The sequence below is a fragment of the Bombus fervidus genome, chromosome 1 (genome assembly GCF_041682495.2).
Source record: "Bombus fervidus isolate BK054 chromosome 1, iyBomFerv1, whole genome shotgun sequence".
Lineage (NCBI taxonomy): Eukaryota > Metazoa > Arthropoda > Insecta > Hymenoptera > Apidae > Bombus > Bombus fervidus.
Genome location: NC_091517.1, coordinates 25,588,325 through 25,614,886, shown reverse-complemented (window position 1 = coordinate 25,614,886; position 26,562 = coordinate 25,588,325). Strand labels below are relative to the sequence as shown.

At 42.8% G+C, this 26,562-nt stretch overlaps 2 protein-coding genes across 7 annotated transcripts in view; one reads left to right on the top strand and one right to left on the bottom strand.

Moving 5' to 3' along the window:
* Positions 1–1,111: 1,111 nt before the first annotated feature.
* LOC139991159 (zwei Ig domain protein zig-8) lies at positions 1,112–25,060 on the top strand. The gene is made up of 6 exons (XM_072011074.1): positions 1,112–3,575; positions 12,721–12,887; positions 16,338–16,548; positions 18,049–18,176; positions 22,276–22,444; positions 24,627–25,060. Exons 1-6 carry the CDS (start codon positions 3,530–3,532, stop codon positions 24,731–24,733), a joined length of 828 nt encoding a protein of 275 aa, XP_071867175.1. The 5' UTR covers positions 1,112–3,529; the 3' UTR covers positions 24,734–25,060.
* LOC139991128 (tubulin glycylase 3A) overlaps positions 24,981–26,562 on the bottom strand; it is a 33,765-nt gene continuing 32,183 nt past the window's right edge. For all 6 annotated transcript variants that reach the window (XM_072010945.1, XM_072010997.1, XM_072010955.1 and 3 more), the window contains one exon: positions 24,981–26,453. In XM_072010945.1, coding sequence (XP_071867046.1) covers positions 26,131–26,453 — 323 coding nt within the window. In that variant the 3' untranslated portion in view covers positions 24,981–26,130. The remainder of the gene's footprint in view (positions 26,454–26,562) is intronic.

Genomic DNA, 26,562 nt, shown 5'->3' with positions numbered 1-26,562 from the left:
CGCAGACAATTCGGCATTTTTAAAATATACAGGTGGATCTGGCATAGACGGGTCCGCACATTCGCATTTTCTGTCCGGTGGAACTCTGGTCAAACGGCAGTCGCTGAACGAACATGTAAATAAAAGCGATCTTGCGGTAGGTAACTTTACGTATGGGATGGTTGGATGTATTTGTGAAATTTTTAGAACACGCCCGAAAATTCTTTGAAAACTATCCTCGATACTTTCCATACTTTTAATCGAATTGAATTGAAATCGGATAATAATCGTAACGAAAATGCACGCGACGACAAATTTTCTGTTATCGCTTATAAATTGCAGATTATCTGGAAACGAAAATGAAGAACTCGTGGTAACGTTTGCTCGAGCGAGATTTTTCTAGGGGTAACTCGGGGCTTCGCGTTCTCGCGATCTCGTTGAATTATATTCCTTCTAATTTATAAGCGGTTTCATACTTTTTTTACACGTCCATCGAGCCATACCACCATACTCTTCCCTACAACTGTCGTCGCCATTACAATTGCGAGCCGAAGAATCTAAGTTCGCGAGGAACAGGGCCGAAAGCGTTCCTTAACTGCCGCGAAAAGATGAAGAAGAGAAAGCGAAGGAAGGATAACCGGACGTCACAGAAACGAGAGAAACGGAGAAAAGGGAAAAAAAAGAAAGGAAAGGAGAGAAAAGAGGAAAAAAGGAGAAAGAAAAAAGAGAAGAAGAAAAAGAAAAAGAAGAAGAAGAAGAAGAAGAAGAAGAGGAAGAAGAGGCGGAGTAGGAGGAAGAAGAAGCAAGGTTGAATGCACAATACCGGAGGAAAAGTAAGAGAGATGGCGAGAAAGAGAAAAAGCATGGAGGAAGAAGAGGAAGAAAGGAGCGAAGGAGGAAAAAGGGTGGTGGCTGGGTGGGCAAACGGGGTGATATATAAGCAAGCTATAGACACGCGACACAGGTAAGCGCGCACGCGCGCTCACGCATACTTGGCCAGGAAGGAAACACGTACAGGTATCGTGTAACGGTGTTGGCGGTGGCATAGAGGAGTTCGGAGAGGCTGCACGGGGCGGCTGCGTGCTTGAAGCTCAAGCGGCGCTCGCGCAATGTAGTCCCTCGGCTATCCTTGACGCGGGAGCATCGTCGTTTCGAAACAACCGCGACCTTCTGCCGTCGCGCGCGTTCCGTGAAAACGTCAAACATCCGACACGCTGTTCGTCGCAAGATCTTATCCGGAACGCCGAAATTCCGATAAACAGACGCGCCGAATCGATGATTTCCGTCGCATCGCTGTGATCGCGATCGTATCGTCCTTGCTCGTCCGTTACTCGTATCGCAGGACTTTTAACGCGTACCGCGTCGCTCGACAAGGATATATCCGCTCGATTCCGGAATACGTTTGCGAACCGCCGATACAAATCGATCCACGAGATGTGTTGTGGTGACGTAACCGGTGACTTGTGATCCCCTTCTTCGGTGTGACCAGTCAATGGGACATGGATGGAGTCCTGACGAGGACACAGTGGTTTATGCGTCGCGCGTTTAGCCTTGGATGCATCGCGTTCGAAACGCTCGTCTCCACAGTTTTCATACGCGCCCAATTTTTGAACGCACAAACGTCACTCACACTGTGACTCTCAAGGATGGAACATCGTCGAACCGATTCGAGCAACACGAGTTGAAATAAAAATGTTCGACTCGTTACAGAGTTTATAAGCGAATTTCACAGGCAATCGGATTAAGGCACTTACCATTGGATACTTATAAAACGGTAGAAGATTTCGATACTTTGAACGTCGAAGATGTTTGAAACGCGCTGAAAATCTATCGTGGCTTGCCGGGGCATACTGCAAGTCGGTCACGAATTTCTGGCCCGGAGGTCGAGACCGAAGTTCTGGCGAACAATCGGCTGGTCTGCATAAAAGACTCGTAACACTGCCGGAGCTTCGTGAACGAAACTGGGTGACGTACGGTTATCGTTCGTGGCCCGATCGAACTTGGCACGAACGTCGTTTCGTCACGTTTCACGCTGAATGGAGCGACCAGGATCTCGACGTGCAGCACGTACGTCTCGGTACGACTAAATTTTCTCTACTCTCGCGGCAGAAAAATTCCTTGGATCTTCGAATCGAAGCTGCGACGGTACTTTCGACCAAGCATCTAGCAGGAGCGAACATTTTCGATCTATGAAAGCGATAAACCTTGAGAAGACCCGACAGCTGTTCCAACTGAACTTATTGCTCCAAAGATTCTTCGATTTTTAATCGTTGAAAATTCGTCGCGTCAAAGGGAAGCCAAACGGAGCGGAGCGTTAATTCACGCGCGTACTCTACACAACGAAACGTTCGAGTGATTTTTACGCGTAGTCGATTAAAAAGAGTATCGTTTCGCCTATCGCGCGAAACCATTTCTTTTTTCTTTTTTTTCTTGCAATCTCATAGCACGTTGAAGTTGAAAAGGTGTTGGTGGATCGGGAACAGTCTTCGCTGCTTGTTTATCCGAGCGTTTCTGTGACACAGTTTCTCGTTCGGTATCTGTTCTCTCGCGCTATGTGACGGCGTGAGAAATCTGCGGTCAGATTTTTCTCCTTCGCGCGTTTCGTGTCGCGCTATTCGCGGAGCCGTTCAACGTCTCTGGAAAATGTTCGCGTCGAATAAACAGGATAATTAAATTTCGATTAAGAGGCGAACAAATTGACGGAAAAGAAGCGATAGACGATTTGGGAGAATGCAGCGGTACGGCGGTGCACTGGGAGAAATCGCGAGAAAGAATGATCGATGGAATGTCTAACGCGTCAGGGAAATTACTTTAACGAGTCCCGCCTAATGCATCGCGAACGACTTTGCGGTGGTGAATGCGGCGAGAGGCATAAAGGCGTCCGATCTGAGACGAGTACAAACTAATGCTACACCAGCCTCGAACGAGACGAAATACTCCAGCCGTTAATTACATTCATTAGCGGTTCGCGCGTTATAACGCTGTAACGTTCGCGTTACGTTACATTTTCTGCCGCAGCTCTGCCGCGGAGAATAACTTGCTCGTGAATTCCTACGTATCCGAACCAGCGCCGTGGTGCGAAGCTTTTTGTTTTCCAAAAGGGGAGGAGAGGAACACCGAACCAACGAGCCAAGGAAAAAAAACGAGTAAATTCGGTCAAGTTGCAGCAGCGCCGAAAACATACAGTTGCAGCACTGCAGAAGGCGACTGTGTGATTTCGTCGAGCCGTGTTCGGCATTGTTCGTAACGAAAAGATAAATCGAACGCGTCAGTGACGTTTGAAAGATCGTAGGGTCATCGACGTTATCGAAGATCATGCCACTGTAGAAGAAAAACGCGTGGCGGGAGAAAAAAAGGATCTTGAGAAGCGATCGTGCGCGGACAACGATTGATCGGTCCTCGAGGAAAGGCCGCGTAAAATGTCACCGCGATCGAAAAACTGTCAGTGCTAGCAAACTATCGCCGGTAAGGATGCGCTATTCGGTGAAACGATTGAAATGCGTGTGAGATAGTATATCAATATGTGAAAGAACCTCGTCGAGGAAAAGCGATGTCTACTTCTCTTCCCATACTCGTCTGTTTTATCATTTCTTTTGGTAAGTAGAAACTCGAACGACCCTGTCGTCGCACGATTCTTTCGTGACGCCGTTCTCTCGTAACACAGTTTCGCAACTCTCGCGAAAGACGGGCAACTTCGCGACCGAGTACGCGGCATAATTGGCGAAATTTATTATTGTACGAATAGACGTCCCCGGTAATCAAGATTTTAATAACGTCGCGAGAGCGTTCGTCGCGTAACGAAGTTCTGTTTGTTGGCCGGTATCTTGCTGGAAATATTTGCATTTCAAATTTCGGCCGAATCGAGCGATTTAAAATTGATAGCAAACCAGGGGAACGGCTTTATTCCGTCCTGCATATCGTTCCTTCCATTCTTGTTACCAAGTGCTAATAATTTGAACGCGTTAGAACGAATAAGCAATTCTTTCCATTTAATGTAAGACGAACTCTTGCCGTTTGAATTGCAAATCGATCGTTTTTCTACCGACTGACCCAGTATCTTGTATTATTCATGATATTCCCTTCCATCCCAGCCACACTTTGACACAACATTTCAGGCCGCGCGAGCTCGCGCGCGTCAGGGTGGAGCTCTCCTATATCTTTCAGTTTGATTGGATTTGATGAACTCCAGCCTGACTGATAGGGAGATGAGATTGTACTTCCGTAGCAGAGCCACGGCTACACCTAACCCTCTATTCAACCATCTATTTAATTTCGAACGTACTTACCAGCGAGCATTTCCATCCCTCGCGTTTCTAAGCGTCTCCGACTGAACCCCATCTTCTTCTACATTCGGTTTACGTACTTTCAACGATAAGTACTCGTTTCGTCGATTATTTGATTCCACCGCGAAGAACATTCCCACGTCGAATATTCTTTTAATCGGCGAATAATATATCCGTTACAGCGAAACTATTCCTCTTTAAAATCGCCTTTAAAATCAATCTTAATCGCCCAATTTTCTACTTTGTATCCGTGATCGTTTGAAACTGTATCGCAGCTTCGTTTCGTTGCGTTTCCGCTCGAGGAAAGAAGAGAATAACAGTCGTAGTTGCTCTCTCGGCGTATTTCTTTTTAATTGCTTTAAAAGTTAAGAACGTCGTTTGTAATAAGTAATAAGCTACTTTGTAGTACACTTCGTAGTAAACGATTCTGTTCCTTCTTGGCATTTGTCATCGGGTTAGGTTATACAATCGTCCAAGGCGTTGTATGGAAGAGAGTTTATACGTAGTCCGTGTTAAGAAGAGAAAGAAACGCTTGAGCGATTTAACGCGCAAATAACAACTTCTCGTATATCTTTGACCGCATCCTCCTTTCTTCTCGAACCTCGCGTCGTGATTCTCACCGAAGAGTTAGTTTCGTGGAAAGCTGCAACGGTTTTTCTTCGCGAACTAACATCGCCGTGAACGTGAAAAACCCGCAATAGTCGCTGCAACTGTACCAAAAGAGCACTCGATCGTTCTCTGTTAATTTTCCGCTATTCGACATGTAAACTATCCTTTGACGAGTGAAACGAAACGTACCGAGTCAAAAATTTGCGGTATTGATCCATAGTCATAACGTAACTTGTCTTACGCGAATACCGAACCTTGATCGACACTTTCTCGGTACAAAGATCAGTTCTACTCACGCAATATCGACTAACTTTGCACGTACGAAATCTCTTTAATTTCTACCGTATGTTTTCAAGGACGCAAGCAATTTTTGTCGACGACGAAAACGAAAAATTACCGAGTAATACGAAGATATATAGTTTAGAATCGAAAGAAATCGTAGTTAGTTAAGTCCGTACATCTTCGACAGTTCAACTTTTCCATTATTCGCCGCACTTATATAAAAAAAAAACCGTATCCTGAAAAAATATGCCGAATAAATGGCGGTATATATAATTGTCGAAACTAAATCAACACGGCTGACCGAATAAACGACCAATGCGAGATTTCAAGTGCACGAAATGGTCGGCCAAAGCGCGAAACACGTATTTGTTTGTCTTTCTGTGTGTCGCAAGCTAACCAAAGAATGCCAAATTAGTTGGCAGCGAGCGATCGATCGCTCGCAACAGTCGCAATGCGTTTCCAGGTAAACGGTTTATATCGTATCAGTTCCTGTGTTGATGGGAATTCGTCAGGATCTGACCGGACACGGTTTGGCTTCCTCGTGGCCATCGAACCGAAAGCCGTGATTCCAACTTTCCTCGATACCGCCCCTATTTTCCCGATAAAGCGATTCCAATTATTCCAAGTAAAATTCTTGATTCGATGTCCGACTTAAGCAGAACGATCGCGCAGCTATCCGATCTCGCGCTGCACCGTGATTTAATCGTAATCGAATTCATTCCTAAAAAGACAACCTTCGGGATTTCGAATGCCGTTTTTCGTCGTTTTATCTCCGTGCTTCCTTCCAATTGAAAATTGACCAGCCGTTGCCGCGCCTGTTTTCCTGTTTTCGGTCTTGTTTGTTGTCGTTTGTTTATCCGCTATCGCGCGACCGCGTGCCGTATCTCGAAAACGAAAAGTTGACCATCGAACTCATCGCAATTAAAAATCTCATCTCTCGGTCAGATTCCGTTCCGATTCGCGGACGTTATACGCATCTGGAAAAAGATATACGGATATCGAATTTAAGTTACTAACATTTTCCTGATATTCAAGCGAAAGACGATGCGCCAGCGGAACGATAAAATGCGTTGTTGGAAAGATATCGGAAGAAAGAAATGAATAAATCGGTCGGTCGACCGATCCACGGAGGATAGAGGAAAAAGCGGGAAAGACGAAAGATCGCTGGGTCGATTCGGGCGATATCGCGCGATTCGTTCGGAGTCATTTTGTTTAATCTAGGCGGATTATGAGGACGATGAAACCGAGCTGTCGGATTCACTTTGATCGTTCATCCATAGAACGAATCGGAGGTAATGAATCGACGATACAAGCTAGACTACGAGGCGTTTATAGGGCGATCGGTACCGTAGAGCCGTCCCGCTCGCATTTATGACACGACGCTACGAAACATAAAACGACGCACGTAATTCCGGCCGTACCGTGCCGCCGTGCCGGCTCGATGCAGCCTCGGTTTACCGTCGGATTTTGCCAGCATGGTTTACCACTTAACCTAACCGGTTCAAGATTCGTCCGGACAAAGTGGCGCGTTAACGAAAATAATGATTCTCCGTATCGTCCCTGCTCGACGCAAACGCTGCTGGATTAAAGTAACCGGCGAGCCGTACACGATCGATAGAAAATAGCGATTTGTAGAGGATCAAGCCAGATACGAACGTGCTTTCTCCTTCGAATACGCTTCCTCGCTGTACGTGTAGTTATCGTCCGTACGGACGTGTGTTTCGCGTTGATACCGAGCCGGTTAATCGATTCTCTCCGGAAGCTTAGTAAGTTGCTCCATTGGTAAAAGAGAACGCTCGATAATGTTTGATTCGAGCGTGTTCATCGTTCGATATATCTACATATTGTACATGCGTAATCGCCGTAACGATCGATCGTTTCATCTACGATATTTTATTCGACGAGAAAACTAAACCTTGGATGCTTTTTCACGCAAGAGTAGCGTCAACTGACCGATTTCGTCTACTCTGACAGCTCCTACACCGTTCATCTCCGTATTAGTATTTTTCGACGAGAATTCGAGTCGATACGTTCGTTCGTTCGCTTCCCATTACCCGTCTCGGTGTCGGTCGTTCAACGTCGACGAGCCAAGCGGCTTGATCGGCATTTTGGCCAATTTTTACTTTCCCTTAATCCGCTTCAACGGTTACACGCATAGAAACGAAGTAACGTGGAAACCTAGCAAAATCCAGGATGCGTTATCATAGCTGCGCAAATTGTACGCTCGATCGCCATCTCATCATCGATTAAATTCTATTCCTTATTAGCTCAGCTAGAATCAGACATCGTTACCGATAATATTGACGCGTGGCACGATGTCTTTCGCTATTATTGACATACTGGAACGCGCATCGATCGTTTGTACGTTCTTCGAACTTGTTACATACTTGTTACGTGTTGCCAAATATTGAACGATCAGTTACAATAGGTAGATTACAACGTATAGTCCGGATAAGTCGAAATTAAAGTAGTTTATTTCGCGAAGATAGCTCGTAATGATCGATGTTCGTGTTTGGCGAATAAACGTAAAATATGTAGGACGCTGACTTTCTCTTGGAGAATGTAAAAACCAATTTGCCAAATAATAAAATATCGATAAAGAGTATTATTGCAGCGTGTAGTAAGGTAAAAGCATGGTTGACTCGCGACGTAAGAAGACACGAGAACCTCTCAGGAAAATGCGATACACATTTTCTTTCGAGGTACAAGAAATTCGATTTATATATGCCTTGACTGAGGTAAAACGAGCTTTGCAAAATGGATCTAAGTCGAGATAGGTGCTTTTCAGTGGTCCTTACGCCGTAACTTTACGTGGGCAATTTGAACCACGAAAAAGTCGATTAGAAACGCCAGATCGTTTAAAACTACGCATCCTCTCTTGTCACAAAAAAAGTATCGCGCTTTGGCCAAATCCATGGTGCGAACCTTCGTTCTTAAATTAATGAAACATCGAAAGGAGCGACGAAATAAACAGAAACGGGGTGTATCGGATAAGATCGAAAGTTGGAAGATATAGAAGTTGACTGGAACGGTGATAAAACGTACATTCGGATGGAAGGGATAATAGAAACGGTGGGACGGAGTGGGACGGAGTAGGACGGAACGAAATAAGATCCTACGGTGAGCGACCAAACTATCCGATGTCCCTCATCCTCGAGAAAGAACTCGGTGGTAGTTAGCCAGCACCATCCAACGAGATTCAAATAATTTTATTATGAAGCTAGAGCAGAGTCATCCGCTCGGTCTCTTAGTCTTTTAGAACGTTCCCGATGTTCTTCGAAAGTTCCAGCTCGAGAATGACAGGGATGCGACGTCTTATGTGGCGACCGAGAGAAAATTCGCGTCACCGCGTCTCGAAGAACCTGTTCTCTCGAAAACTTGCCTGGCTCTGTACCAGTTACTTATTCAACCATCTTGCAATTTCAGATTTTTTCGTTTCGGATGACGTTCGAGCGGAAAATCGGTCGTTCTGTTTGTCGTATCCGGTCGTGATTAAGGTTTTACGACTGTCGGTTACGTTCGCGTCGCATCTGTCGATATTTTTTACTCCCTCCAGACGATATAAATTAGAAACAGCGAAACTGTAAACAATTTGGCGATGATCGGTGTGTAAATGTCACGCCGCCAACGATGTTAATGAAATACTTTATTTTATCTTGTATGCTTGCATATTTAAGAGAGACAGTTGTTTTTCGCGTTAGATATTCTTCTTCTTGCGAAAGTATTTTCGGTAGAGTCGCGGAAGAAAGAAGAAACGGTCGGTTGGAAAAAAGGACATGGACCAAAGAGAGGAACAAAGATGGATTAGTAGATTCGAGAGCAAAATTAATTTCCGGGAGAGCCTCCGGGATATAGATTATCCGATACTAGCTGTGAACTTATTTGACCCCTTTTCGGCGGAGAGACCGTAGAATACAACCTACGCTGCTCGAACGTTCGGCTTTTCCGCTCAAGAAAAATCTTTCGAAATGAATGCATTTGCCCGTTACGCGAGAATCCCGTGTAGATGATGCTTTTAACGGGGGAAAAAATGGGGAAAATTTAGTACAAACAAAATGTTCCACGCTAGGTTGACCACTTTGGCATTTCCGAAAGCGTAGCGGAAATATCATTTTTCGCTTGGAAAATTTGAATTAACGGAATATCGAAATGCGAAGTTTCGAAAACAATTTAACGTTAAAATCGGTTTAAGTAAGCGAAAACGTTTTGCGTTGTGTTGGCAGGCGGAAAGGTGGAAGAGCGAGAAGAGATTGAATCTTCCGAGAGGGCCGGTTAATGTAGCTCATTTTCTGTTTATCGGAACACAACCGAAAATGCAAACGAGCAGAGAAAGGTTCGTTGCGACGAAGTCCGACGTGAAATAAATTTACAGGGTCACGGATACCTGGATTTTCCAGTCGCTCGGTGTTTCTACTTTATTCTATTCGCCATTGAGAAGCTGCAAAAATAAAGTTTACCAAGAATCTGGATAAATTGGCCGAAGAAGGAGAAGCGAAGCCAAGCAGTAGCCTAGCAACTGGCCGGGAATATTTTCGAGACAACGCTCGTACAATTTCGTCACTTGTGTAGAGTCAATGGGAATTTCGAGGAAAGTCGAAACACGTCGTCGAGAAAATTCAACTATGTACATATAACGTTCCGAGACAAAATTAATTTTCGTCGAAATAAGTGGAGTAACGAATCGGTGGTTCGCGTTACACGCTACACGGCTACTGTAACGGGCTGCGCATCTTTACTCGTGCATCGCTGGAAACTTTAAACAGACCACGCTACCTGGGACCTTTTAAATTTCCCTTAGAGGAACGAGTTCGTTCCGCGAAGGTTTCGTCCCCGGGAAAGAGAACGTGTACAGCGTGTCTTACAGACGAACGGTTCGGTTTTAATCGAATGACGCACGATTTTACTACCGGAAAGCTATTCATTTGATGATCGACGAAGCGCTGAACTTTGAACAGCTGTTAGAGTTACATATATATATATATATATACAAGATTCGTTCACCGTACGTTACAACTTTTCAATGGAATGTGACGGAATAGAATAGAATGGAAGTTAGCTATGCCGAAGAAACTAACTTTCGTCTATCGATTCTCATCGTAACGAGACCAGCGAGCGTTTCACTAAGCATGTTAAATCGTTCAGTCCTATTATAAAAGCACGATCGATTCGATTCAACGTTACCAATACGAACTTTGATAAATCAAACAGCGTTTGCCAATCGGAATAAATAGGAAACGCGTGAGAAACAGACGAGGCTAGAAACCTTGAAGGTAAAATAATATTTTCGAATATCGATAGTCGAAACGTTTTATAGGGAAACGAAGGAAAGGCTAAAGAAATATCACAAGATTGTTCTTCGGAGCTCGATGTCTAGAAACGTGGAAAGTAAGAGTGAACGTGTATCTTGGACGACGCTTAACGTGAACTCGTCTTAACCGCCTCTAGGGCGGAAAGCTCCGAAGCGTAGTCTACGAGCTACACGGTCTAGTAAACTAACGAAAGAGAAGTTCCCACTGCGAAAGTACTGCTCTACACGCGAGTCATTCTGAAGAGTGAAGAGCAATCGCAAAGAAAAGCTCACCGGCGTACTTGTCCACGTTTCAACTTTGCCCGTTGATCCCGGGCTTTCAATACGGCTCTCGATTTCCGCTTCGAACCTTTGATCGGATTTTCGGCATCGAATCTACGATTACGCGACCGATTCTTTTCCAGAAAAACAAACGGATCTCGGTGGTATTCGCGTGTTACCAAAATCCCGATGTTTATTTAAATTTCTCTTTATCCCTTTCTATCGATTTACTAGCCTCGACGTTCGCCGGTCGATTTTACTGCCTCGCAATTTTGCAAGATCGTAACACGATTCCAAGCTTTCCGATGTATTCCGATTTCACTTTGCGATCTGTTTCGAACTCAGTCGAGGACTCTTCGATGTTTAACGTTGTTTATTTTGCTGTCGATTAACGAATTTGCCATATAAATTGGAAACACGATTTTCTGGAAATTTCAGTTGTTGATGCAACCCGATAGGTGCGAATAAATACAACCACGAACTGGAGATGATAGAATAGGGAACTAGAATAGAAATAATAACGTGTAGAAGAAACGATCGTTCACGATTGTGAATTTTCGTTGTATAATTCGAAGAGAACGATTTAGGCGTGGGAAACGGCGCGAAGAGAGCAGGGATGTCGATCATTCGTGAACAGTGTCACTCTATGGATGTTATTTCACTCGAATGGGAGCAAAATAGCTGGACGCTGGATGCGATCCGTTGGTCGCGTTACACGCAGTTACCCTCGCAACTACTCGTTCTCCATTCACCGGGAATGTGTATCTCTGGCCAGGCTAGTCATGGTTGCCCGTAAACTTTTCCATTGTGCTCGAGTTTTCCATGTTTTAAACTACTAAACGATTTATTCGAAACCAATTCCCTTCTTCTAAAACTGATTTTTTATCGTTCGTTTTATCGCCCTTGTATCCGATTATGTTTCGAGTTCTGAATATTTATAGAAAATAAAGAAATCGCTCTGCGAACGATACTTATGCAAATCAACCTTTCCTCGTGATACGTATCAAACTATGTTGGAAAGAAATTTGTTTCGAAAGATTCGTTTACGGCGATATCGAACAAAGGCGATCGCAATTTGTGAATATTCCAGAAACAAATTTACAATTCGTGTTCCTGTGGATTCGCGTATATCGTGCACCGTGTTGATGCGTGATTTCGATGAAACGCACGATGAAATAGATTATGCGTGTTTGCATCGGCTGAAAAGCAACAAAAAAAAAAAAAAAGTTCTGAACGAACGCGGTTGATACTCGTTACAGGTGTATTGAGTATTCTGTGCACGGAATTCAAGCCCTTTCATCTCGTCGCAGACTCCATCGAAAGAGAAAATTGTATCCGATGGAAGCCGTTGGTATTGCGAGAACTAACGAAATCAAAAATAAACGAGAAACGCGATTTCCAAATCTCTTGAAAAACAAATAGATTTGACGTTTTCAGAGAAAAAAAAATGAAAAAAAATCGACCTACCCCTGTTATTCAAACAATACGTATCATCGATTTGCTCGTTATTTCCCCATTTTCCGATTCCTCCAAACGTAACCATTTTACGTTTATCGCAAGTAGATACCGTATCGCTCGAGACTTAAGAAACGTTCCTCTCTTAAAACGATCTTTGCGCGAAAAAAGAAAAGAAAGAACGCGTAACTGAAAGATCACGGTTTTTCAAAGTGCCTTCTGTCTCATAGGTACAGTCATCTTCGCGTAAACCAGTTAGAGATTACGTATTCGCTTCCAAACCTTCTCCCTACCTATTTTCTCTTGTCGATTAATTTTCTTCGGACTCGTCTCGTTAACAAAATTAACGTACGTCGCGCGAAATTCGAACGCTCGTTCCATTTGATTCAAACAAATGTAAATATCTTATTAATAAGCGTGTAAACGTTAACTAATTACGAAATTTGCTAATGTTTGTAATTTATTTGTTCTTCTTATTGAACGTTTTGATCGTCGTTTGTGCAAAGTATGCTTGAAATTAATCGGTAAATTGTCATATTTCAGGTGGTATAGCGTCATGTGTAAGAAATTTTCGAACCGACTTTCTGGAGGAATGGCCAACTCCTGGTACGGGACCCCATTTCGACACCTCGATGCAGTCAAACTTTACCGGACTGGTGGGCAAAACCGTGCATCTAGTATGCAAAGTGAAAAATCTCGGAAATCGGACTGTGAGTTTGTTATAATTTATGCTTGTTTCGAACAACGAAAAGCCAAATGCCTCGTTGACGGAACCAATCGTTACGGATATTCCGCAAGGAAACAATGATAACGCTGTTCGCGAAACTAGAAATTAGCGATTTACCTCTCAACTAGCTACGACTAACGAGTGACTAGCTTAATCGTATTCTGATTCGATCAAAGATATAAACTTCGTTCAAGTTGGTGAAAAGTGATTTTTTAAGAAATTTTCGTCCGAAGGAAATCTTACGAAACGGACAAAAGTTGCCCAAAATCTCTTTGCTCTGGAAATAACAAACACCAAAACGCGATGAAAAAGCGGAAATGAAGCTCGCGTCTCGATTCGCCCATAGATTTCTATCGTTTACAGGACACGATTGATCCGTCCGATTGAGTCGTGCCGATTATAACAGAAGATATCACGATCGTGAATGCTCGTTCGAAAGAGAAACAGTTGCCAGTTTCCAAAGACGATGGGTTATATTCGCGATATGTTTGGCCAAAGCAGCTAAGAACCCGTTGTTGTTAATACGCCGCCAACGATAACGGCGGTGGTCTTCATTAATAGGCATATAGAGACCGCAAGCTAATCAATGGCAGTTTGACTTTGGCTTAGAGCTCCCCGATGGAAGCAATTACAATGGCGTGGACTTGGGTCTTACCTGATTCTGTTCACCGACCGCTCGAACATAGTTTAAGATGCATCGATTGACTTACATTGTATTTATGAACAAAAGCAACCGATGGAAATCCTCTCATTGAAATCCGGCCCTCGTGTCCTCGCTAGTGCATAATCAATCCAATCGCGGATCGAATACGTAAGATCGAAACTAAGAACGAGTTAAGTCGTAATCGATCGTGATTTACTTGAATTTCACTCGTCGCTTTTTATCATATCGTTGCGTAAGTATCTGTAAAGGCCGAAACAAAGTAATTTATCTTTATCGATTGCTCGTTACAAGTTTAAGACGTGTTTTCCTTTCACTGAATAATCTAGTTGAGAGACTCGTAAGATAAAAGTTGCCTATTGAAAGAAAGAGAGAAACGAAGAAATTTGAGATGTCGAACCGTAAGCTGGATTGTTCGTTATTGTTAAAACTGCGCTCGGATTACGACGTTGAGGAACAAAGCGCTCGAGATCATTACATCGGTCCATGTTCCTTCTCGAACAGCAGGATACTGTACATACACGTGACAACAGATACGTATACATGCGGAGTGTATATCTGTGTAGGCGCGTGCTATGCGCACGTGTAGATGTAACACGAAGGGATAGTCGCCTAGGTACGCGTTCGGTGTAGGCTTCGCTCGGTCTCTTTTATCCGGACAAAGATCAGCGAGTTCCTATTTTCTTGAGATCTATTCTCCGTCTCCCTAGCCGATCCCATTTTCCCTGCTGTCTACTTTCACAGTAAGAGCCTGTAATCCCTACGATCGTCAATGGAAGCGGAAGTCGTGAGACGAGCATCTAATAGCGGCATTCTTCGCGCAAACAACGCTGAAAAATACTGAAAATGGTCGTGTTAAATCTATCCGCGTGCGGCTCTACATGCTTCCTTTTAGCGTATTGGAATAATTGAAATAATTGAAACAAGAGTGAAAAAATTTGTCAAGCTGATTCGAGAATTTACAAACGGTAATCACCAACGTTTTCAAATTGAATTTTATTTCGTCTTTTTTTTCTTTAGTTTCTAATTTTTTAATTTCCAAACTTCACTCGTCATACATCTTTGTTCTGTTTAACCAAAGATAAGTCGTCTTCGCTCTGATCTCTTACCGAAGCGCATTAAATCGTTGAAACGTGCGTGAAACGACGCGATATCGCGCATTTGCCACTAGATTGGAAAGAAATTCCGCGCGATTCGATCGACGCCGCACAGAGTTTCATTGGCTTCAACCCCGTCGTTCGGAATGCAACAGTTGCCAATTCCTGACCGAAGTAAGTTTCGGTGGTAAGTTGCAGAGTATTCGATTCGACGACTTGCCATTGCCCGAAAGCTGGAAACTTTCGCAAATGAATATCACTTTACGAGGTACATATTTGACGCATCCACGGTACGTAAGGTTCGATTAAAGGCCAATAAAGTTGCTTTACGGTACGGCACGGTAAATGTAGAAGAGTAATTGCGAAGCGCGACATTCGCTGACATTTGGTCCCATTTGTGGACGCTCGGTTCAGCGATGCGACACGCTACGCATATGCTTGCGACTCGCTAGACTCGGTTTAGTCGATTTGTTCGTTTGATAGCGCGTGTGTGCATGTGCACGCGCGCAATTACAGTTCGCATGGGACGCGCGACGTGCGAGGTACACGATCGCGCGAGCTGCATAGATTTCGGTTGGATCTCAACAAACAATAGCTCGGCTAATGCCGATGACACACCGATGTCACCTCGAGAACTCGTAGGCTCCCACAGCTGCCAGGTTTGCGGCCGACGTAGGACAATACCGAATCTCCATGGTGACGTCATACTCGCCTCGAGTGGTGCCGGTGTCGTTATGGGAAATTGGTTTACGCTCCCGTGACGGAGCACACCTAGAACGAAATACCCTCGAAAGGATCCTCCATGTTCCACGTCGTGACACGCCGCCACGCTACCGCCAGCTTCTTCGTACCCCTGCTGCTCTCCCTTAATTCCAAATTACAAGGCTTCTCTCGATCCGTCGACGTCCGTTCGAGAGTACACCGAGTTTATCCAACTCCATTTGTCAAGATCTCCCGAAACTTCATCGTACAATCGAATCAACGACTCTTTCTTTTCCCGCTTCGATACCTCAAAATCGATCAATATCTAACGATTATTTTCACAACTAGAACAATTTAAAAAATCACATTTATAGTATCTCACACCGCCGATTTCGTTCATCGTTACATTTCCTACTGCGGTTTCAGGCATGTTTGTGCGAAAAACGTTTCTTTGGTCCAGCGTGTTGCTACAGGCTCTAGGGAATCGTCCAGTTAGGATCATAGACGAGCCGAGTGTTTAACGAACGTTCTGTTTTCGAGTTCACGATCTTTATTCTCACATTGGGAGAATGGATAAAGTCATTGCGACATCTTGGTCGATTTTTAACCGACGATTAAGGTCAGACAGACGTAAGTACGTATTACCTAAAGAATGCGCTGCGCGTAGGTTATACCTACGATTCATTGATATCGTTGGTCGTAGTTTTAAACGCGTTGATCGAAATACCTACAAACGTGGAACTCGTACAACTGATTTCCGATCTAGCGCGACACACGCGTGACCGCGATCTACGTATCGAGTATTTTTAATCGATTCTATCGAGAGACGCGTGTGCTCGATCGAGTAATCGCAAAAATTTCCACGTTCAACCAAGCCTAGTTCAGCCTAGTTCATCTTGGATTTTTATGTCTTCCGAAAATCGTTCTCGAGCGATTCATCGCGATAGAACGTCATCGTGACATTTTGTTACAGGTTTCGTGGGTAAGGCATCGGGATATACACCTGCTAACGGTTGGCCGTTACACGTATACGAGCGACCAACGTTTCGAAGCGCTACACCTGCCTCACGCCGAAGAATGGACGTTAAGGATACGATATCCACAGCAGAAAGACTCCGGGATTTATGAGTGCCAAATATCAACGACACCTCCTATCGGTCATCCCGTTTATCTAACGATAGTCGGTAAGCCCGAGAAAACGCGGTATAATCTCCGTGCAACGGTGAATTTTGATCTGTAGCTCGTCTATTTTTGCTTTTCATACACACGCCGGCCGCGTTGCGTCACGTTGACTCGGGTCAGGTCGGATCGGGTCGAATGATACTCGTACAAACGCAAACACGCGAAAGAAATATTAAGCCGTTTCAAAGCATTTGCAGTATACTCGTTTTGTTATAGGTAGATGAACGGTACACGCTTTAACCAAGGTATACATACCTATGTGTAATTGCCAGGTAATCTCGTTACGTTTGGACGCGAGTTATTCCATTCAAAGATTATTCCATAGATTCGCAAGTTTCGATCGATACGACGCAAAATTGTAGAATAAACTGCAACAGAATTCGTTTTAATAGGATTAGGATCGTTATTCACTTTGAAAGTTGACGCATGCCTTGGGGGCGTCATAAATACGAGAGCATCGCAATATGTATTCGCATTTGCGGTTAAACGCCAATATTTCACCAATTTAATGAACTGCGCGATATAGGGATCAATTATTTCATCAATCGCGATATGTTATTCAGTTATTAAAATAAACCACTAACGTTACGCGATAGCGAACTACTAGTCGCGTCAAATATCTTCGTAATTCGTATCTTATTCCGAGAAGAATTTCAAATTCACTGTTTTATAATCTACGGTATCCTTGGAGTTATATATTTGCCTGAAACTTGAGAAATTGTTAAAACACGCTAGTCTAGAGAAGTTTGAAAAAGATATCGACGCTTGAAAAGATCAGAGATAGCCTTCGCCTGGAAGATCGAAGAGACACCGTTGCCGAAAGAGAAAGAAAATGTGAAAGAGGCGTAAGCTGGTGTATATCTATGATCAGTGTGCTTGAAATTGAATTTAACGTAGATGCGATCGTGTGTAGCGGTGGTGCGAAAGGGGCTAATCGAGGATACGTACGAAATTCATGGAAAGATTTTACACGGCCGTACAAAGCAGGTGAAACCAGGCCGTCTGCGAGCTCGTATATCCTCGCAGGTACACCGTTAATGACTGGCCTGATATCCTAACCGCGCCGTACTATTAAATGAGAGGATCTTATCACACAGACTTGACCCGAAAACGTTACCCAACACTTCCGTTTCTACGTTTCGCGCAACGATAAAAATATCGAACGTTTTATTTTGTCGCGTTAACTTTGATCGCCCGTGCTATTGCTTTTTTTCAATTTCTTTATACCACATAGTCGTTCTAATATCTTTTTAATTGTTCGAATTAGAAGAAACTTCGTATAGTTTGCCAGGATTTCTGTGTGTAATTTACCGCGAATGGATGGAAATTTAACTCGATCGTCGTTAGAATCGTGCAACTTGACGTTTGAAAGTACGTTTTTCTTGTATAAATTCTGTCTATGAAAATATCGACGTTTGCATTTACGTTCGCATCTACCTATGTACCGCCGATAACCGTTCCAAATCGGACGAAAAATTCTAAAGCTAAAAATTTGGTTTCAGAGCCGATTACCATCATCATCGGTGCTCCCGACCTATTCGTGAATAAGGGTAGCACCATCAATCTAACTTGCGTCGTAAAATATGCTCCGGAACCACCACCCATGATGATCTGGAGTCACAACACCGAGGTGGGTATTGCCAGAATAATTATCAATTATCGTAAATTTAACGATTCCAAATTTAACTATGTGGCAAATTTACCTGCCAGATGCGAACAAGACGTACGCGTAACGCGATAATATTATGTGCGACGTATAGTTAATGTCGGGTTCGGAGTACGGTGAGCCGGGTATTCGCCGTTCATTTTACGTGCTTCGCAAAGTTCTTTGTACCGGCTCAAAGGGAATACGTCGAGGGAAACGCAGCTCACATACATACATGTACATATCTTTTTACCATTCTTCTTGCAAACCTTGAAGCAGAATACCTTTTGTCTTCGTACGAGGCAACGGTATTACACGACAGTGTGAGAATCCACTGGGAGGGGATAGTTTCCACGGGAATATGAGAAAGCAGCTACGGCAGCTTTGAGGAAATGATTGCGAACCAAAAGTCGGATATACCTTGGGATCCAATATTGTTCCTTTTTAACTGTATGCACACCGCCCATCGACTGTAATCCGAATCCATAGTTTTCACGCAGAGTATCGCGACGACACGTTTTACCTCGAATACGGGATCGCGCAAAGTTACGCGGGTAAATCTTTGCTACGCTCTTTTCGTATGTCCCGAAACTTTCTATCGACAGCAATTTGCCAGTTTGCCGGTGTTTCGATCGAACTTGACATAGAAACGAACAACGTCGCTTTGTCTTTAAAGGAACGTTAGTCGACGGTTTGAAGATTTTTCATGCCGTCAAGTTTAAAAAGCTACGTAGGAATATACATAGTTTTCGTTCAATATTGTTCGAGCGTTGCTCCAAAACTAGCAAAATACGACGATACAATATGCTGGTATGTATATGGTGGAAGAAAAATTCCAATAAATATTCGAAAACGCAAGTGTCTCGATACGATAAAGGCCACTCTGTACGTGCTGGCATGCTGCAGCACGTTGAAATATTTACACAGAACCGACGGTATTATAATTTCTGTTTTACGCTGTTATTTCTTCGTGGCTCTCCGACACAGCGAATTGATTCCTTGCATGAACGAAGCATGCGTGAATGACCGCATGCAACTCGCAGCTTTACCTTCTGCTCGTCAGATACCGACGCAACATTCGAAAATCACTTCTACGCTAAAGTCTATAGCTGTCCATTGTATCGTTGTAGCCGTTAATATCTTCCCTCGTCTTCTCGTATTCTTTTTCATCGTTCAGGATGTTCTGTTCACTGCTACAGTCGGTGTCGCACGTCTTACTCGTTTCCGCGGTTGCTACGAATCTTTGAAAGTTCTTCTTTTCATCGTGCTGATTTAATTCGCATCTTAATTTAATACGCGAAGGTATTGATCCTTAAAAACGAATTCGGTGGATTCTTTGTTGAGACAAATATTTCCTATGCGATTTTTTAAAGAAAAGATTCAAATTAAAACGCTGGAAATGTTTTCGACTATCGTTCGGACAACCAAGGGGAGAAAAGCTACTCCATACAAAACACCAGGCATGTTATTGGCATGTTGGCAACCAAAAATATCGTCGAACCGATTTAATAATTTGAGACTGTTTATGATTACACGTGCGTGTGGCACGCAACATGCTAAGTGTGAAACCGCCGTAAGCCGCCACTGGTCTAAGATAATCTAACAATAGGACGTCGCTCTCCCGCTTGATACCGTCGAATCGCTGATGAAGGTGATGTCGAAACGTCGTCGTAACCGCGCGTTGTGGCGTCACCCAACCTCTTCGTGTTCTGTTTATTCCGATGGTGGTGTCCTTTTCTTATCTCGAGTACCCATAGCGTAAAAGTCGACACGAGGCAGGAAGTGTGTGTGTGTGTGTGTGTGTATGTATGTATAAAAATTCTCTTTGATAATAATAATAGCATGAAAATAGGTCAAAATTGACGAGTATATCGCGACCAAAGAGTCAACGCATATACATTACCGATTTAGACGTTCAAGATGTAATTCGAATCGCTTGAATAGTTTTCGTTCGATTCGTGCTACTTAATATGCTCTTATTAATTATTCTAATGCAACTTCATTGTAATCGCATCGTGCAAAAGTTGCGTAATAGAGAAACGTTATGCACGGAACTCTATATAGGAGAGATGATATTTTATTAAAAGAGTAATCTAACTTGCTACTAGAATGTTTTTCTTTCTTTAACGTAACGCGGTATGTTTTAATTAGTAGCATAGCAAATTTTTCGGTCGATGAATCTTCTTCGCGCTTAAGCTGTGTGGTATACTGTGTTTTTTGTTTTTTTTATTTGTCGACAACGTTAATTATTCTCAAACTCCAAAAGTATCGTAATCGTCGTGGCTTAAGTAAACGAACACATTAATATTTAGTTGTTACGTTGTGTAAATAAAGTTAACATAGTTAACGCATATTTTTATAAAACTCTCGCATTTCTTTCCCTTTAAACGAATTCTGTTGTGCATTCTATTAAATCTACCGATTGAAGAGTAAATACAATTCAGTGAAACGTTTCCCTCGAATGCAAACCTACGTTCAAACCTTTTCGCGTTAAATAATATTTTTCCAACGCTGGCAAACGCGCACGTCAAACCGGACAAAAAAGAACGATACCTTTCCGTAATGCGCTTCCATTCAGCTTACGCGAATGCATTGCGACTTTATCTTATTTTCGGTTTACAAGTGTCTTTTTACAAAATCCAGTACGCTTTCTGTTCGACGAACAAATGCAATTTTTCCTACGTAGGAAAGTAATCCAGACCTAATCCGGAAAAGAAACAGGACACCATTCGATTTCACTTGCTTTAGTGATTTAAATTTTTCATTTTTCCAAATAGCTGTGAAGTAGTTGGGGATGGCTGCGTTACGGAATGAATAAACGCGAGTCTCCGTATTAAAGCCGAACATGTTTTTATTTTAACTAATCGTATAACGCGATCTATGTACTGCAACAACAACGCTTAAACTGTCATAGTCGCGGCTAACTCGTTGACGCGTTGCGAATAACGAACCTGAAGATCGTGACAGTCGATCGGTAACTGCTCGATCCTCTTTTATCTTTTGCTCTGATTTGCGACTATATTTATGATGAGATATACGCGAGGCTTTGTCACTGGGCGTGGTGACATCGTTATTTGTTGCGAATGGACGCGCGCTTAGAGACAGCGCGTGCAGGAACATCCGCCTCGTTGCAAGGCATTCCCAGAAACCATAGTTCGTATTGACCCACATATTTTTACACCTTGTCAAACACGTAGGGCAACGATACGTTTTCGTTTTATAATTTGATAAAGCGAGGAGCGAACGAATATTCCCCCGCTTGGTGTAAATCCACCATTATACGAACATTCTCCATAAAGCGAATAACACGCTGTTGTTAAATTTTGCTTTCGAACGTTCCGCTTTGAATAAGATTATGCGCGCGCTAGCGACAGTTTTATCATTTACGGATAAGGATCGCAAAGGATATAACCTAGCAAACACGACGATGGTACCCCGCTAGGGGTAGCCACCCACATGCTATATTTTTATTTTTATTTTTTTATTCACTAAGATATAATATTTTACCAAATGTCCTTCTGGACAAAAATCCAAATAAATAATTAAAAAAAAAAAAGAAAAAAACAGATAAGGTATTCGTTTATATAGACTTGCGTACATTTGACGACGCGACTGCGAGACTCCTTTTTTGTTACTAAAAGAGGAAGGAATTGGGCTTGGAATACAACGATATTTCACGCATAGGCATAAGTACCCTTACATAGCCATCCACACAGGCATTTGAACAGGACATTTACACAAGTCATACTCGTTACTGTATAGAGAGTGAGGTTCAAAGTATTTAAAGGATCATGGGTTACTACCTAGGTCTAGTCTGAAAGTAACTGGCCAACAATCAACGATTCTTGCACACGTTGTTAATTATATCACTCGCTTGTATACATCAGGTTCTGTAGTTCTGTTTAATAAACATCACTGAATGTTATTTCAACACAAACATCGTGTCTTCCAAAGATTATTAATCTTAACTTCAAGATTAAGTTCTAACAGGGCTTTTGATCGATACGAGCGAGAGCGAAAAATTGCCATTGGCGAAGAATAAAGGGCGAGAAATAAATAAATATGCGTTTATCTTTCGGTCCAGGTAATTAACTTCGACTCGCCGCGCGGCGGCATTAGCCTGGTGACGGAGAAGGGTCCTGAAACGACGAGTCGTTTAATGATCCAGAAAGCGGTGCTGAGCGACTCCGGGATCTATACCTGTGAACCGAGCAACGCGAATCCCAGCAGCATTAAGGTGCACGTTGTTAACGGTAAGTTTCACGAAATATTTGAGAATCGTTGGCTCGTTTTAGAACTTATTTCCACTTGCGACTAGTTGCGACGATGCCGTAGTTTCTGGCAGACTATCGGTATTATCGTGGACATGAAAAATGTGCCCATGTTTAAAAGAACATTTCCCGTCTGCTTCAGGAAGTTAGGACATATATTTATACCGTTGCTGGTGCAGAATGATCAATATATTTTGCTTCGTTTGCAATATATTTATTCGTATGCGTAAATAAATCATCGAGGAATATATAAACGATGAGTACATTCAGTAAGGTACAATTACAAAATTATTGGAGGTATGAAAATGTTGAAATCGTCGTTATATCATGACCCGAACGTGTAATCATCCATCTGCAAACAATTTTTTGATCACGGGTATACTTTTGCAAAGGGATTTGTAGTACTGCGTTTCAAGCGCAGCGAAACCACCGCACGGCGCGGTGACGAGATTTATGGCACGTAAAGCGAAAAGCAGAAAATTTGAAAATACATGCTGTATGTTGAAATTACTGCGAAATCGTGTACCATCCGAGCGTCGCTACACAGATGGTAGAAAATTAAATCTTTCTCTCAAGAACAGCCAATCGTCTCTAAGCGTGTCGTAAATTTTGCGTTAATTCGAATCTTCGTGAATGTGTAACGAAAATTGTTGGAACGTTTCAAACAAAGATCAACTTTATTCTTTCGCATGGAACCATACATTTTTTAACGCATTAATCCATCTGTCATGATATTTTTTATAAAAAGTTACTAATCTATTTAATGTGAAAAAAAAAAGTTTCTTGCGAGATCTGAAGAACACGAATAAAATCATTAATTTGTCTAGCATAGTACGGTAGAAAATGTTTCGTAAGATTACTTATTTATATCAAAGGTATCATAACTCGTAGCATTGTACATATTACAGCATTACTACTGTTATCGCTATACCGTATTATATAGCATTACAAGTTAATAGTATCATATACTAAAACATACTCGGTGACTCCTCACGCGTTCTAGCAGCAAAATGACATTCAGTAGCGCTCGATTGTTCCAGGTATAGTACGTATTGTATATGTATTCCATATTGTATGTCAGCCTCTTTGTAGTCGCACGCGTGACACGACTGATCTGTGACGGTGTATCGCACCTTGACTTTGCGGAGGCGCACGTTCCTTAGTCGCGTCAGCGTGAATGGAAACTCTGCCTTATCCGACAATGGATTTTATAGTCGCGTTCGACTAATCGCAAGTGAAAATAAGGCCTTACCCTGCCATGTTGATTGATCTCTCGTTGAATATCCCGTTGTTCTTGGAAGACGGGACGCGTGCACATTTGCCCTAGAATCGACGTTGTCGAGATCGATCTGACCGTGCCTAGCTTTTAAATTCGCCGAAAGCCATGCATTTCGCACGACGTCGCGACGTCGCGACGTCGCGATGCATCGAGTGAATTCGAGTCGCGAAGTTGACACGGTTTATTACTTTAACAGCAAGGGAATGAAGTCGCGTTGCTAAGCAAAGCGTGTCCTATACAATACCGATACTAAGCTAAGACTGAGACTAATACTGCTACGAATACCCACGCCAATACTAACGATACTAATACGTCGAGTCGGAACGATACGGTTTTGGACGAGAAATACATGTCAAATATCAAACATAGTCTCGATGGAAAGTAGATTCGAGGGACTAATTTGCTCCGATAAATATACGTAACTGTTTCGTTTACACTTCGGTAAATTATTAGGGTGTGCCTTATGATAGGATGAAAACGGACGCGTGGATTTAACGATAATTCGAAATAAGTTAAGCCAAGTTTCCGGTATGTTATTTATCAACTTCAAGCGTTAATTGCTTGGTACAATGGCCTGCATAGCCTTACCTGACGCGAATGCAGATCGATGCGACACGTCGTGCACGACGGTGATTTATCACCGTCATCGTCCCGACTGATCCGCTCGCAAACGTCTGTTTGCGTTCTTTCTCTTGATTGTTCGAATCGTTCGTTGCGTTTGTGCTGTTATCGCGAGACGCTATTCCGGCGGCCGAACGAAACACGATCGATAAAGTTTAAACGAGAAGAAAGGACAAGAAAAAAACAATGTCCGAGTGGATAAGTACGTTAGCTAGTTCGAAACCGAAAGAATTTCATACGATCCGAATAAAATTTTTGTTACAGAAGAACGACCGGCTGCGATGCATCACGGTGATGGAAGTTCGTCGTACACTGGGACACGGCCAATGTGTTTTATAATTTTAATAGTAGCTAACATAATATTTGTATAAGAGGAAAGAAAGAATAATCGTCGAAAGGGAGAAGAAATACGAAACACGATGATACAGCGCGATTTCACTTGCAAATCGCATCGCCTATGATCGGTAACATTCTTTGGGTGAATATTTGCGCAGGGTAAAATCGAATATTACCTACATTTTCATTAAATTTCCGTGACCAAAGAGTTTTCGAATATCAGCACGGCACAATAATCGGTAAAAACGTAGTATTTTGTTAAGATATATCATCAAGAACGAATAACTTACGACGTCAAAATTTATTGTATTATTTGTAAATAAATTCATTGTATGTACATATCAATAAAACGATCGTCTTTATCTTCCGACTCTTTCTCTAGACCGGAATCTGTCGAAACGTAGCAAAAGGAACGGTATATTCTTTTTCCTTCGTTCACTGTATACCCAAATCAACAAATAAAAGCACAGATTGTAATCCGCTTTGCTAGTTTATTTCAATGAACAATATGATTGAATCGTACAACGTAGTTTCTGTTTGAACTTGTTACTTAACTGTTATTGCTACCTTGTTATATCTGAAAAACAATCCGGCCTGTTAAATTTTTTTCGTTGCGTGGCAAACTGCAAAGTATATATTTAAGGTTACAAAAGCGACAGGCTAGATTCTCGCCGGAACGTATAATTGCTACGAATCGCGTACATTTGGTCGCGTAAAACGAACGAAACCCGAGCAACTATTTCGTTCGTTTATACCGCGAGTAGCGATAAAAGAGTTTGACGAGGAAAGTGGATTCGTCTGTTTAGCTTGAGCGAGTACGATAGATCGATATTTCTTAGAAGAAGCGACGTAAGAAACGACGATTCGTTAATGGCTTGATGGTTGATTACTTCTTTTATCTTGTGTCCGTTAATTACAGCTCGTTGCAACTGACTTTTCTTGAAAAGCTGCAGGTGCACGCGATCTCCAGCAAACCGGATAAACAAGGAAGAATCGTAAAATCGTAGCCAGCCCGAATATCCTAAGTTGCGACAAACTCGGTCCAGATACGTGTAACAGAATTTTTATCCATACGCCGCCACCAACCTAACGAAATTGCCAAGCTATACGAATATAACGCAACGTTCGTCGCGAGGAACTTCCTGCAAAAAGAGAGTAGACTTTTTCGTTTTTTTCAACTGGTCGCGTTGGAGGTCGAACGCGAGCATCTATCAAAATTGTTTCGATGTTCGGGTCTCTATGAAAAAACTGGGTCGTCCCGACTTTAACGACTTTCCCGCGATTCTTCGCATGTACCTGCCGTTTACGAGTTTGATACGTTTAACTAGAAGATACGCTTTGCCTCCTACATTTTCATTTATCAAATATCGTGCGACGATCAACCGAACGCACCGGCGTAATCTAATCGCGATAGCTACTTAACGGCGGGATATCAGTTGGCGGCTGTACAGCGGGCGGTGTTCAAGTAGTCGATAAAGTCGACTATTTTCGGCTCCCTCAATCGTGGAATCATCGGTGGGGCGGTCCACGCACGGGGCTGTTGTTGCTGCTGATGCTGCTGTTGCTGTTTCACCCAACCGATTCCTCCTTTCTTTCTCTTTTCTCGTTTCCGTGGATGTTCTTGCAACGTTATCGACTTGCCAAACACGAAGAGGCAAGGACCGAGATAAGGTCGGAAGTCGGGTATATTTTGCTTGTATACCAGGCTGAAACCACCCGTGTCTGCAGCCGGATTCACCGGTACATCCATTATCACTAAAACAAGTTGAAAATGAACAACAGATTTACTCCGTTTATTTCATATCTTCGCGTTCCCTTATTTTATTCCACTCTCTCTCTCTCTCTCTCTCCCTCTAGTCGAATA

Bases quoted from the DNA above. Each gene is read 5' to 3' on its own strand.
- LOC139991159 (XM_072011074.1), top strand. From the start codon at position 3,530: ATGTCTACTTCTCTTCCCATACTCGTCTGTTTTATCATTTCTTTTG. The intron at 18,177-22,275 runs GTGGGTATTGCC...CTTTCGGTCCAG, and splicing joins TCTGGAGTCACAACACCGAG to GTAATTAACTTCGACTCGCC. The intron at 22,445-24,626 runs GTAAGTTTCACG...TTTTTGTTACAG, and splicing joins TAAGGTGCACGTTGTTAACG to AAGAACGACCGGCTGCGATG.